Source organism: Rousettus aegyptiacus, unplaced genomic scaffold (assembly GCF_014176215.1).
Source record: "Rousettus aegyptiacus isolate mRouAeg1 unplaced genomic scaffold, mRouAeg1.p scaffold_m13_p_3, whole genome shotgun sequence".
Taxonomy (NCBI): domain Eukaryota; kingdom Metazoa; phylum Chordata; class Mammalia; order Chiroptera; family Pteropodidae; genus Rousettus; species Rousettus aegyptiacus.
Window position 1 is genome coordinate 66,247,055 of NW_023416306.1, and position 14,298 is coordinate 66,261,352.

Genomic DNA, 14,298 nt, shown 5'->3' on the forward strand with positions numbered 1-14,298 from the left:
TCTATGAAAGGCTCTGAAGCCGAGTTACTTAGTTCCAACGCTGCCTCTCCTATGAATTAGCTGTTTGATTGTGGACAGGGTACATAACCTCCCTCTACCTTAGTCTCCTTATTTGTAAAATGAGGATAATTGTAGTACCTATCTTGGAGACATACTATGAAAATTAAATATGTGTAAAGTCTTTAGGACAATGCCTGTACTAGTGGACACTTTTAAAAGGTGCTTATTGTTTTCATGTTCTAGTCAAGTCACATGACAACAATCTATGTACCATGTAGAATCTGGGCTCCTGTGTCATTAAGATGCCCAGAGTGCTACACGAAGGTCGTGGACCCCTTCATTACTACTCAGCAGAGAACAATCAACCTAGAGACATTAATGCAGGGGGAGACAGGCTAGAGAGCAATGGAACTGTGGTGTGACTTTGTTCCTACCTATGAAAACAGGGAGCTTAAAAGTATGAAATAATAAAGAGCCACAGAGTGGGGAAAAAGAAAAACTATATTGGGGTTGAGCCTAGTGGAGAATCTTAGTTTCTTTTCAGAATACAATGCTGAATGAAGTCCCACGGTCAGTTAAACAATCTTTACACAAAGGGGCAGAAAATATAAACAAACCACATAGAAAGGAACAACCACATAAAATGGTCAGAAAAAAATTCTCACAGGAGCCCAAGAACATATCACAAAGATCAAGAGCTGCACACATTAGATTGCCAGCTGAAGCACCTTGCGGGCGTGAGAGGGAGCCCACCGACGTTCCCCAACCCCAGTCCCCTGGCCGCCATCCTTACATGGTCGGTCCATTTCAGTCCTGTTGAGAAAGCTGCCATTCAAGACCATGTTACAAATGTCAGCGCAGCAGTGTTACCATTTATTTATGTTTGGGAAGGATATAAGCTCAGGATTATTTAATCTACCTGGTAGGTGGTTCCTTTCTATCATCATGTAAAGACCATTTTTATCCTGAAAATGTTTTGAGTTTAGAATAATTTTTTCTAATATAAATATTGTAATATCAGTTTATGATAGTTATTAGTAGTGCAGTATATATTTTTCTATCCCTTTATTCTCAATCTTATATGCCATTACAATTAATGTATAGATTGTGAAAAGAGCACATGGTTATATAATTTTTTTAAATTCATTCTGAAAATTTCGGGCTTTTATCATATATTCGGCATGATTTCTGCCATCTTCTTTTCTTTTCTATATGCCATGATTTTTCTTTGGGAATTCTTTTCTTCAATTGTGTCTTCAACTTACTTCCATTCAAACCTGTTAGCTACCACTGTTTTTAATATCACGAAAACTCCTGCCAAGTGCCATCCTTCATCTTCTGAAGTTCAGAGTTCACTTGCTCCTTGAGAAAAATACATGACCTCATTTTATCATTTGTTTTTTCTCTCTCTTTTTAAAGCTTCCTTCCTACCAGCTACTTTAACTATGACTGTGGACAGGGGAGATAATGTGAACATCTCTTTCAAAAAGGTATTGATGAAAGAAGAAGATGCAGTGATTTACAAAAATGGTGAGTATGTGTTTTGTTTCCTTCCAGCACCATGGTGTGAGACATCAGATAGCACAAAGTGTATTGTGTCATTATCTTATTGTAGCCTTGGGGGCGGATGTCTGAGGTAAAGCTGCTGTGATGCAAGTTAATCAGATTCTATGACAGAAGCTCTTTTAGGCAATGTGTTTGGTTACCTAATCAAGTAAATTAGAGATCCATACACATACATGATTGTATATGTATTGTACATTTATGAATGAGCAATGTGAATTATGAATGTACAATAAAACTCCATCATGATGTGATAAGTGGGGTCCCAAATACTGCCATATATAAAATGTTTGGTTGTTTAATTGCAAGGTTAAGGAAATGACCAAAGTGAACCTGGAAAGCCAACCGGCCAGAGTTCTGGAGGTTCAACTGGGAAATCCAATCTGTCTCAGTCGAACTATGGTTTGGCACCACTTGGTGGCCATTGCCTGATCCAGCTGAAATATTGATGGGGACTGTTCTGAGTTCTCTGGATGAATAAGATTTCCAGATTGGAGTAGTAATTCTAGAGGCCTTCTTATTAATGGATTCGTTGGCAGGGTTACCTAGCATTACCCACCCAGTTTTACCTGTTCACCTCCCCCTGTGTAAGATAAAAACTTTAGCCCATCCCCTCTTCATGTGTTTGGTGGTAGACCCCATAGACTAATAGACTATCTACTCTATCACCATAACTTTCTCAACTATTGGGACAACATTGGGTAGCTCAGCCTCTTCATTCTTTTCCCACATTCAGTATGCTAGAGCACATTAGCTGTATCAGATCAAGGAAAGCTGATCAAGTGGAGGGGCCAGATTAACCTGGAAACAAGATTGTTTGAGTGTGAACCATTATTCTCTACTCTTCTCCTTTACCAGGTTCCTTCATCCATTCAGTGCCCCGGCACGAAGTACCTGATATTCTGGAAGTGCATCTGCCTCATGCTCAGCCCCAGGATGCTGGAGTGTACTCGGCCAGGTACATAGGAGGAAACCTCTTCACCTCGGCCTTCACCAGGCTGATAGTCCGGAGTAAGTGACTGAGAGGCCACCATCTGTGATGACGTTGTTAGGCTTTTTAGTTGCAAGTAACAAACTGACTCTGGCTCCTTAAGCAAAAAGCATGGATTGGTTGGAAGTATACAAAGGACTCAGAAAATTAATGGAAAATCTGACAAGCAAGTTTTCAGAAAAGATAGTGTCCAGGGAAGATCTGGGGTTCAGGACTGCGGGGAAGAATAAACTTTCTATCTCGGACGCTACCTACCATTACCCTAACTTAGCTTCAGTGATGTTTCCTGTACTTCTAAGTTTTGAATTCCCAGGAATAAGAATAAAATTGGCCTAACATATGTCAGATGTCTATTAGCCTAGACCAATGAGCTATAGATGGAAGTGGAGCCACATTTTACTACAGTGCAGGCATGAGGACCTCACACGTGAAAAGCAGCATCATTCGTATAAAAAAAAGGAATCACTGTGAGTTGGGCAGTATCCCTGATAGGTGTCCTACAAGGGGAGAGTTGAGCCTTTTGGGTTGGTCTAATATCTGGTTAAACACTAAGTCTCCTGTAAATCCCGTACTTGCCAGATCATTTAACTCTCAAATGTGATTTCTATCTTCAGGTTTGAAAAATGCAAGAGTTACAGCTAGTGAAAATTCCCCCACCTTCCGTTATAACTATCAACGTGGGGAGTAGTCATCACCAGTAGTTTTTATAAAAAATTGATCTGCAGGAAGCAAAACTTTGCCCTGAATTTTCCTTAGCTATGCCTGGTATTAAATATTCAGGTCTAAGTACTTGGAATGCTTTATCATTCCTCTAATGATTGGGATCGCTAACTCATGAAGAAGACTGATTTTGCTTTGCATTATATTCATTCATTCATTCATTCATTCATTCATTTAGCAAATGTGTCGATTATAGCCCCGTGTCAGGCATTGTGTTGGTGTTGGGAATTCAGGGTAATAAGATGAGGCAGTGTCTCTTGAATAATTCTCAACCAGAGCAGACACATATATAAATAGATAAACAAATACCATAATATGACAATAGAACATGAAATGTATGGTTCACTTTCAGAGCAGGAGAAATCTCCTTTTATTCCACTATACTAGTGGAGATTCTGAATGATAAGAGAACAAGTTGCATTTGTTTCATTTAGGTGGGTTTTTTTTAGTCTGATATAGCACCATGTACTAGGGTACTCAGAGTCTGGGGTAAATGGGCAGATTTTCCAGTAATATCAGAAACATCAGATATTGACATATGATAAAAAGCTTAAAGCTCTTTAAAAAAATGTGTTTTTTTTTTAAAAAAGCACCATTATTTGGCATAGACTTGAATTTAAAATTCACCTGAACTTTTAAGATAAAGCAAAAGGCTTCAAGCACATTTTGATCTTCAAGTCGTCTTTTTTTTCAGATCACTAGGAGCACATGTTGATTCTCTTTTGCTCTTAGGAGTATTTCAACTAAATCATTTGAAAAGCACTGATATTACTTAAAATCATTCTAAGAAATTTGAGTTGGGGCACAATCATCCCATTTAAAAGTATTTTTCCCCATTGTGACCTCTTTAGTGTTTAATAAGAAATGATGTACTGACATTTGAAGGTGTTTGTCCATTTCTCATAACCGTAGGATATGTTTCCAGGATGAATTGAAGCCTAGGAATAGTCTAAAAATTGTGTTTTAAATTTATAGGATTTCCTTTCAGTATAAATTCTCTCCTTTAAAAAAATTTCTCACAGTTTGCCACGAATATATGGTTTTTTAAACTAAAAAACCACAAGGCTTTTGAAGAAAATTACAAAGCCTAATTGCATACTTGTTGCTTATCATCAAACTCTTTTCTTAACTTCTCCATCCCCAAGAGATCACCCCAATTATTCCCTGCAGCTTTATTCTTTCCTCCTTCCCAGGATTAGGGGTGAAGCTAGGACAGGTCTACAGATACATATAGGGCTGGAGACACTTTAATGTAACAGGAAGCCCATTTTCATCTCTAGTGTCTGTCATCATTAGTTTTCAACATGTGCAAATAACCTGTGGTCAGGCTCTAAGGAAATTACTAATTGTGCAGAAACATTTTCCCTTTATATATTAAATCATGTAAATATTATCTCTTAGACATTTTGTAGCTTTATTAAGTGGAAGCCTGTAAGAAAGAGTCTGTGTTGACAGTCTTCCTGATTATTTTAGAGAAAATTCTATAACTAGTTCTTTCCAAAAAATTAAAAGGTCGCATCAGCTGTAGGAACAGGTCCAACCTTACCACCATGAAACTCACATTCAGGGACAAAGACAGAAGTTCCTTTTAGAAGAGAAATTAAATAAAATTCCTGACTATAAAGGGTCACCCAACCTCCCTGGGTTTTCCTCATATCGGAAGGCATCCTCAGACCTAATTAACAATCTAAAAATCACCAAGTGCTGGAGAGAAGTGGCCAGGACATATGAATCTAAAAGCATTTTACCATCCTTGTACTTTAGGTTTTCTATATCTTGTTTCACTTATATGTTTTCTATCTGAAAAATAGGTAGATGCTACTAGCTTCTGCTCCTCTTTTTAGCCATACCCCTTCTCCACGTACTCTAGATCAGAGTTTCTCAAACTCTGAGATGTATCAGTATCATCTGGAAGACTAATTAAGCATAGATTGCTAAGCCACCTCCAGAGTTTCTCATTTAGGAGGTCATAGGTAGGGCATCTGTGATTTGCATTTCTAACAGATTCCTGGGTAATGGAGATACTACTGGTTAAGGATCACACTTTGAAAATCACTGTTCTAGTTTTAACCACACCTCCAGCTCTGCCCGCATGTCATGCTCTCCTCTCAGCCTTGCCTTTGCCTGGAACACACTCTGCAGCCCTATCTTCTTTGCTCCTTTGCTCTGATCCTGCAGATTCAGCTCATGTACCACCTCCTCTTCCATCTCCAAGACAGAATTAACTCCTTGTCTTTGTTTCTATCATTTCCTATTTACACGTCTGTTTCCCCATATTCAATGCTTAGCTTTCAGAGAGCAGAGACTGTATTTTATCTTCATCCTCCAGTGTCTGCTAAAAAGACTGACTAACATGTAGTAGATTTGTTGAGTCAATGTGTTCTACTCATCACAGCATTGTTTTCTTAATAAAAGGATGTGAAGCTCAGAAGTGGGGACCTGAATGTAACCGTGTCTGCACCACTTGTATGAACAATGGTGTCTGCCATGAAGACACTGGGGAATGCATTTGTCCTCCTGGGTTTATGGGGAGAACATGTGAGAAGGGTAAGTCAAGAGTATCTGATAAGTAAATTGTAGATTTAAGAAGTCATCATTGGATCTAGAATTTTATATCTGGGCAGAGTTGGGAATGGAAGCTAAATGGCCACTGTTAGGCATGTGGTACCTTCGTGTAAATTTAAAAAAGGGGCCCTTATTGTTAACCATGGGAAAGTTGTAATAAGTATACAAATCTACAATGTGAGTGTCGCTCCCTAAGTTTGTGCAGCACGTAACCTGCATCACTCTGGGCTGTGGTTCTGATGTCCTCTCTGTGGGGAAGCTTCTTTTTCTCTAAAATAAACCTCGAGGGTGTGTTCACCCAGCTGAGATTAGATTATGGTCCATGTTCACTGGTCTAGGAGAGACCTCTTAAAAGAAGCATTTCAAGGGGTTGTATATTTGATTGTGAATTATCTTTTTCTCCCTCCAAAGCTTGTGAACTGCACACATTTGGCAGAACTTGTAAAGAAAGGTGTAATGGACCAGAGGGATGCAAGTCCTATGTGTTCTGCCTCCCAGACCCCTATGGGTGTTCCTGTGCCACAGGCTGGAAGGGTCTGCAGTGCAATGAAGGTACGCGCCAACCACACCCCTGAACCAAAAAGGTCCTACCTAGCAGGTACGCCAAGGAAGTCTGGTTTGCTGGAAATCACAGTGTAAGATATACCTGGACTGCTTCGTCAGTTCTCCATTGCTGAGCTACAGAGTTTTGAATCACAGATGTTTTCATCCAAAGTTAATTATGCTTTTACATTAAGACTCTGGACTTCATGGAAAAGTTCTTCTTACACATCACCTGGGGATTTTATTAAAGCACAGATTCTGACTTCATAGGTCTGGCTTGAGGCCTGAGGTTCTGCATTTCTACCAAGCTCCGAACTGATGCTGTTAGTTTTCAGACCACACTTATAGTTGGAAGGTCCTAGAAGATTCATTCTTTTGGGGTGTCATAAATATCAGAGCTTTTAGGTCAGATACAGACAGGATTTGAGATTTGAAAATCTAAAAAGTTAAAATCTTATCTTCCGTGGACCTTATTCATGCAGTACTAATTTTACTCGAGGATTCCCTCTGCCCTAAAATATACTTCCCATTTGCTAAAGTGCAAAGGTATGTATTCCCCATCTACTTTCCAGTATGCATTTCACATCTACTCTCACACAGTAACTTAACATGAATCTATAGCCAAAATTGCCAGATCTTTCCTAATGAATGTTAATGCGGCAAATTAGCCAGAGCTCAAAGGGTTCTCATTATTTACCACACAAAATCAGTTTTTTCCACATCTGGTGCTATAGGAAGCTATGATGGGGTCCCCAGCAACCTGTTTACAATGCTCTAGGGAAGAGCAGTTTAGTAGAAATATAAGCAAGACACATATATGATTTAAATTTTCCTAGTAGCCACATTTAAAAAGTAAAATAGGTGAAATAATTTTAACACTTTTTAAACCCATCGTATCAAAAATATTATCATTTCAACATGTAATCAATAGAAAAAGGTATTAATGAGATGTTTTGCATTCCTTTTCTCATACTAAGTCTTTGAAATCTCAATTTGGACTAGTATATTTTAAATGCTCAATAACCATACATGGCTAGTGGCTACCATACAGGTTAGCACAGCTTTAGGGGGCTGGAACAAGAGGGCAAAGAGGAGAGTGACACAAAAGTAAGCTTTTGCTCCCTGCAAAACCTCACTCAGTTCCCTCTAGGAGCTGTCTGCGCCCCCATAGAACACTGGGGGAGACACAGCAGTGAAGGAATCCCGCCTGGCCTCAGAAACGCACATGTTAAAGTAAAAGGTGCCTCCAGGTAGGGACAGATCCAGTTCCTCTTTTTAAAAATTAAGAATATTTTAAAAATCATATTGAAATTAAAAAAACAAAAAACATATGTATATATGAACACTTAGCTAAGGCCTGGGAATGGGTACAGGCATTGTGAGGAGTCAAGAACATAAGCTTCATCAGCTTTACAGTGAGTGGTGTCTCTAGATCCAGGTTTATAAGGGCACATTTAATAACTCATCCTGGCTCATGCCTGGTTCAAGATAGCACTCAGATTTTGTGAACCAAAATATTCTAGTGTTCTCTCAGACTCTTTTCTAGGACCTCCAATTACATGTATGTTAGAACCTTCGATATTGTCCTTTAGGTCTGAGACTCTAATCATTTTTTTCTGACTTTTTTCCTATCTGTGTTCTTTGTATTGGTTAACTATTGATCTAGCTTTATTCATTGACTTTTCTGTCATTTCTACTCTGTTGCTAAGTCCATACGGTGGTATTTCTATCTCAGATAGTGTGTTTTTTAGTTCTAGAATGTCCCTTTCATTATTTTTTAGTTCCTATTTCTCTGCTGAGATTTATAATTATTTCTTCTGTGGTAAACATATTTTCTTTTACCCCATGGAGCATAGTTATTATAGTTGCTTTGAAATTCTTGTCTGCTATTTCTTACATCAGAGATATCAAGGTTGGTCTCAGTTGATTTTTTTTTCTCCTGAGAATGAGTCACAATTCTCCATTACTTCTTTTGTTGAGTAATTTGGGATTATATCTTGGACATTGCGAATGTTACAATGAGGAGTCTCTGGAATATGATTTATCTCTTAGAGAAATGTGAATTTCATCTTGTTATGTTTTAGCAAACAATCAACTGGATATGACTCAAACTGGAAGCTCTGGCTCTTAGGCACCAGCGCAAACTCAGTTTAATACTTTTACCCTTAGTTGAGCTGCTTTGACTCTGCACTTAGCATGTGTGGTTGAGGGGCCAGCCAAACATTTGGGACTTCCTCTCTCTGGCTCTCCCTTTCTAGATTTCCCCTCTTCCTTTCCAGTGGCTATGGTTGCCCTAACTCTGTCATCTGGTTTTTCAGGTCAGTAAGACCATAGGTATTCTGTGGAATTGTAGTTTTACCACATGATATCAACTGTACCCAATCACTAGAGTAAAACCTGAAAAATGGGAAGCACACTATTCCCATCCTCTAAATTTAAATTCCCCTTTAGAACCTGCCTGGTTCTCACCCACTCTACAGTGCTTTCATGTTGTTAATTTTTAAATATAGTTGTTATTTATGAGAGGGTTGACCTGGGAAGAGCTTATTAAACTCTCCTGGAAGCAGAATTCCCCAATCCTTTAAGTATCTGGCAATTAAGGTAAATATGCAGATTAATTTCATGCTACCTTAAATGAATTAGCAAGTTTGATTAGAGAGAAAAATGAAACTAGCCACCTATGGCCCAAGTTTTTTCCCTTCTCCTATACCAACATTGGTTTTTGATGTCTTTGTTTACAGCATGCCAGACTGGTTATTATGGGCCAGACTGTAAACTCAGGTGCAGGTGCACCAATGGGGAGATGTGTGATCGGTTCCAAGGATGCCTCTGCTCTCCAGGACGCCAAGGGCTCCAGTGTGAGAAAGAAGGTAAAGCAAGGTAACACTGTAGTCAGGGCCGTCTTCAGCATGTCCGAAACAAGCTTTGCTGGTGTCATTCTTGCCCCAGTAGCCTAAGATTCTCAAACCACTTCTGTTTCCATCCAGAAGCTGGGAAGAATATTTCCCAAATCCTAAAGGACAGCTTTCTGATTCCTTTCTGTGGATCCTCAAATTGCTTTTCATTTCCCTTTCCTCTAGGAATAAACCATGTGCTTTTTGTAGCACATTAAGTGATGACTGGTCAGCTGAGAGCTCTGCCTACCTCTGGTGCTCTCTTTCCTAGGACCAGGCTTTTTCCTGGATATACACAACAGGGAGAAACTACTTTGGAAGAATTTGGACAAATACTATTTTTTAAATAGAATATAAATTAAGAAGTAGAAAAGATTACCCTCAAAATGAATAGTTACAAAATTCTAGTTCAGAAATTACCATAGAGCAGAGGTCAGAAAACTGACCCAAAGATCGTATCTGGCCCATGATTTTCTTAACAGCTTTACTGAAGTATAATTTTTATACCATGAAGTTCATCCCTTTAAAATGTACAATTTAATAGTTTTAAGTATATTTATGGAGTTGTGCAACCATTGTCATAATCTAATTTTAGAATATTTCCATAATACCAAAATAAATATTGTACTTGTTAGCAGTAACTCCCATTTTCCCTTCCTTCTAGCCCTTGGCAACCATTAATATACCTTCTGTACAAGTTTGCTTATTCTTGACATTTTATGTACTATAAATGGGATCATACAAGATGTGGTCTTTTGAGGCTGGCTTCTTTCACTTACCATATTGTTTTGAGGTTTATCTATGTTGCAGCATATGTCAGTAATTTAATTCCTTTTTATTGCCCCATCATCTGTTATCATAAAGAAATTTTATTGGAACAGAGCCACACCAATTTGTTTACAATATATTGCATGGCTCTTTTACACTACAAAAACAGAGTTGAATAGTTACCACAGAAAACTTATAGCTAACAAACCTGAAAATATTTGCTATCTGGTCTTATACAGAAAAAAGTGTGCTAATCCTGAAAATATTTGCTATCTGGTCTTATACAGAAAAAAGTGTGCTAATCCCTGCCCTGAAATATACTTTTTAAAATTATAAGAAGCATATTTTCAAAAACTTAAAAAAATACACATCTTACTTTTCCAGTCAAATAAATAGAAATATTATAGAAACACACATCCAAAGAAATCTACATTCAGAATTTTAAGTTCTTTATAGCCTTCTATCTGTGTTTAAAAAATCAAAACTAACGTTGAGGAGAGGTGGAGAATACCAACAGTTGTTTTCTCAAAGGCTTTAACTTGTCAGTTTTTCATTTTCCCTCCTTTTCCCCGTATTTGTACTTTGCTACAGAGCAAGACTCTGGGAGGGTCTAGGAAGGCAAGGAAATGCTTGGGACTATGGAGGAATGGATTGAAAATGGACAACTAACAAGTTTTAGATGTGAACTTTCTATTTTACTCCTTCCTTTCTTTACTAAGACTGATATCATGAAAGATGTGAGAATCTCAGATTTAGATCTAGGCCCCAAACTTCTAGAGAGTAGTCCCCTTTCCCTAAGACCAGCAGTCCCCAACCTTTTTGGCACTAGGGACCAGTGCTCCTATGAGACTCTAATGCCCGATCATCTGAGGTGGAACTGAGGTGGTGATGCTGGTGCTGGGGAGTGGCTGCAAATACAGATGAAGCTTCGCTCGCCAGCCCACCACTCATCTCCTGCTAACAGGCCATGGACCTGGTCTTCAGTCTGGGGTTTGAGAACCCCTGCCTAAGACCATTCCACCTTCTACCTGCATATCCACCATTACTTCCATTCAACTGCAGAAAATGCAAGGGGACAGGGAAGAAAAGAAATGGTCCAAAAATGTCAAAGTGCTTTTAAAAATTCCTTCATGAATAACTACTTAGGCTGAAAAATTTGAAAAATTTTCTAATCATAGTCTCTCCAAGTTTACAGATATATCAAGGACATACCTTTGTAGTTATTAGACCTTTTGTCCCCTCCTGCTCCACACTCTTTACCTGTTTTATTCTAGGCCTGAGAAGTGGGATATCAATATAAACTATCAATATTGATGTGTTTACCTTGACCCCATCTTCTCCTACCACTGTTATGGAATAGCAAGTGACAGCTGCTCTTGGGAGCACCTCCGTCTCCTAGTAAAGAATGTGTTGGACTGTTTTCAGTCATGTCTCACATTTAGCTACAGGTGGTCCAAGGTTCTCTAAGACTCTGTATTTCAGAAAAAAAAAATCTCTATATTTCAGAATTATTCATTCTCTACTCTGCAGATATTAGGCAAGCAATCCTGATATCTTTGTTGTTACCAGAGGCACTTTTTAAAAATTCTTTCAAGATTGGCAGCAACATTTTGATTTGGTTCTTGACTAGGAATTGATTGGGGGTATTATATTCCACTTTACTTCCCAGATGTGAATGTGAATATGATTAATCATCTACCATTTGCACACTTCCCAGTCAATGAGATATCTCTCATATATCAAAACTGACAATCATGTTGTTGATCAGCAATATTATGGGTTCTTTCCTGAGTGGAAGAAAAACTAGTTTTTGTATTTTACTTTAGTTTTTGTAAAAATTCTCTTAAAAAGCCAGAAATTGCTTAAAAGTAAGGCCAAGGGAGATGTGGCCCCGATGATCATTTTAATATTGAGGCTGTGTATCCAGATCCACTGAGAGAGCACAGTGTTATGATGAAGAGTGTGGACTCTGAATTCATAAAGATCTAAGCTTGAATCTGGGCTCTGAAACTTAGCCTCTTCATCTATAAAATGGGGATCACAGTAGCACCTGCCTCACAAGTTATTATGTGATGATAAAACAATGTGTGATAAAATTATGTGATGACCTACTAAATGGTAGCTACTTTTGCTATTTCTACTGCTGTGTAAGAGATTAGATTTCACAGTGGTGTTTTTTCACTCAGGCATGCCAAGGATGACCCCAAAGATAGAGGATTTGCCAGATCACATAGAAGTAAACAGTGGTAAATTTAGCCCCATCTGCAAAGCATCAGGCTGGCCACTACCTGCTAATGAAGAAATAATTCTGGTGAAACCAGATGGGACTGTGCTCCATGTAAGTTACTCTTAACCTGCCCTCTTGACACCACTACATACTTTCAGTGTAGTAATAACGCCACCTAAGACTAGGTTCCACTCAGGGTTTACATCCTCCTTGGCTAGGGTGTTGTTAGCTTTGACAAAAAGAAGAGGAAAGTTCAGCATAACCCATTTGACTCTAGATAGACCTGCTTCCAGGTCTCCAATTCAAAAACCAGGATCCACAGAATCCCCCAGGTCTGAATGCACTTCTAGGATCACTCTACTGCTTCACTTTGCCCTGTGCTCACCACTGGTTAGGGCACTACCACAGCAGTTCTTCTTTGCTAAAAAGACTAAGCTACTTTTCCAGTACATTTTCCATCTCTCTCTTCCATTTTCCCAAATGCAACAGAGACAAGAGCTACCTCGAATTTCAGTGTGTCACAGTGATCCTCAGACACTGGGGTATTTTCTTATCTAAAGATTAAAAAATAATTTATTTTTCTCAAAGATGACTAAAAACTCGACAAGAAAGTAGATCTGAGGGACCTCTTGGGGGCAGGATATGTAGAATGTTCCATTGCCAGTGCGCACACATCAGATGTTCCTGATTCCACTCAACCTATTGGGTCATAGAAACCAACTGACAGCCTCCATAATCCTGTTGGCCTTTCCATGAGTTAATGGAAGTAACACCTACCATCTAATGATGGTTGACCATACTATATATGACATCTTCCTAACATTACCTGTCCCCTTTTTGCAGAAGTGAAAACTGGCTGGGTGAAGTTAAGAAACTAAGGAATTGGACAAAGTGGCAGGGTTGGTACGTGAACTCAGGTCCAGGTATCTTCAGAGCCCTGGCTTTCCCCACGATACCACACTTGATAGCCCCTCAAACGTTTTAGGAAGCCATTTTGTCCTCTCACCCAGCCATCTCTGTATTAGGCCAGAAAGCAGCAAATATTACCAGAAGCAGTTTAAAGGAATTAGACTCCTTGCTTGTAAGTATTTACCCCCACACTCCCAAACACACAAATACAACACAGGATCTGTGAGGGCATCAATCCAATATAAACTTTCAGGGCTGCCACAATGGCTTTGGAAATAAGCCAGTGATTATACAAGCATTGCATTGAACTTCTTAATCTCGCCTAGAAAACTTCTTATTAAACAATGAGATGGTGTCAATGTTATGGACCTTTGTGTTTATGCCTTCCTAGAAGCTTTTATTTATTTATTTATTTTGTATTTGACCTTTCCAGCCAAAAGACTTTAACCATACAGGTCATCTCTCAGTGGCCACCTTCACCATCCACCGGATCCTCCCCCCTGACTCAGGAGTCTGGGTCTGCAGTGTGAACACTGTGGCTGGGATGGTGGAAAAACCTTTCAACATTTCTGTTAAAGGTAAGCTCTGTTTTACAGAGGAAGCGCTCATATCCTTGATGTGCAGTGTTTATGTATCGCTGGGTGCTGCTTCTAGATAGAAATGTTATTTGACCACTAAAATACCTTTTGGCTATTTTTCAGCATACAAACCCTTAAAAAAAATTTTATGTGCATGAAAATGAACAGGAGATTAAGTCTATCACCTTCGGAGTTACATAGCCCTGGGTTTGATGTTTGTCCCTACTCACTAGTAACTTTGTGTGTGGCACTGAGCAAATGAATTTAACCTCTCTTAACCTTTCTTTATTTGCGAATGAAGCTTCGTTTATCTACCTCTCAGGTTATCATGAAGATTTGCTAAGTATATAAAACACTTGGAATTGTGTCTGCTACATGTCTGTTTGTGTTTATATTTCATAAAAAGTTTAGTGTCATCATTTTTGTGACTTCTTATTCATTATTGCAGAAAATAATTTGAAGAATCTTTATTTTGAGGATTACTCACTTAACACAGAGCCCAGGCTCAGCTACATAATTAACATGAGTGATTTTTTCACA

At 38.8% G+C, this 14,298-nt stretch overlaps 1 protein-coding gene across 1 annotated transcript in view; it reads left to right on the forward strand.

The window, feature by feature from the left end:
- The window catches only part of TEK (TEK receptor tyrosine kinase), a 96,533-nt gene that overhangs the window by 49,131 nt on the left and 33,104 nt on the right, over positions 1–14,298 (forward strand). Inside the window, exons 3-9 of the mRNA XM_016156267.2 lie at positions 1,420–1,530; positions 2,422–2,574; positions 5,690–5,821; positions 6,251–6,391; positions 9,124–9,252; positions 12,231–12,382; positions 13,614–13,758. Coding sequence (XP_016011753.2) covers positions 1,420–1,530; positions 2,422–2,574; positions 5,690–5,821; positions 6,251–6,391; positions 9,124–9,252; positions 12,231–12,382; positions 13,614–13,758 — 963 coding nt within the window. The remainder of the gene's footprint in view (positions 1–1,419; positions 1,531–2,421; positions 2,575–5,689; positions 5,822–6,250; positions 6,392–9,123; positions 9,253–12,230; positions 12,383–13,613; positions 13,759–14,298) is intronic.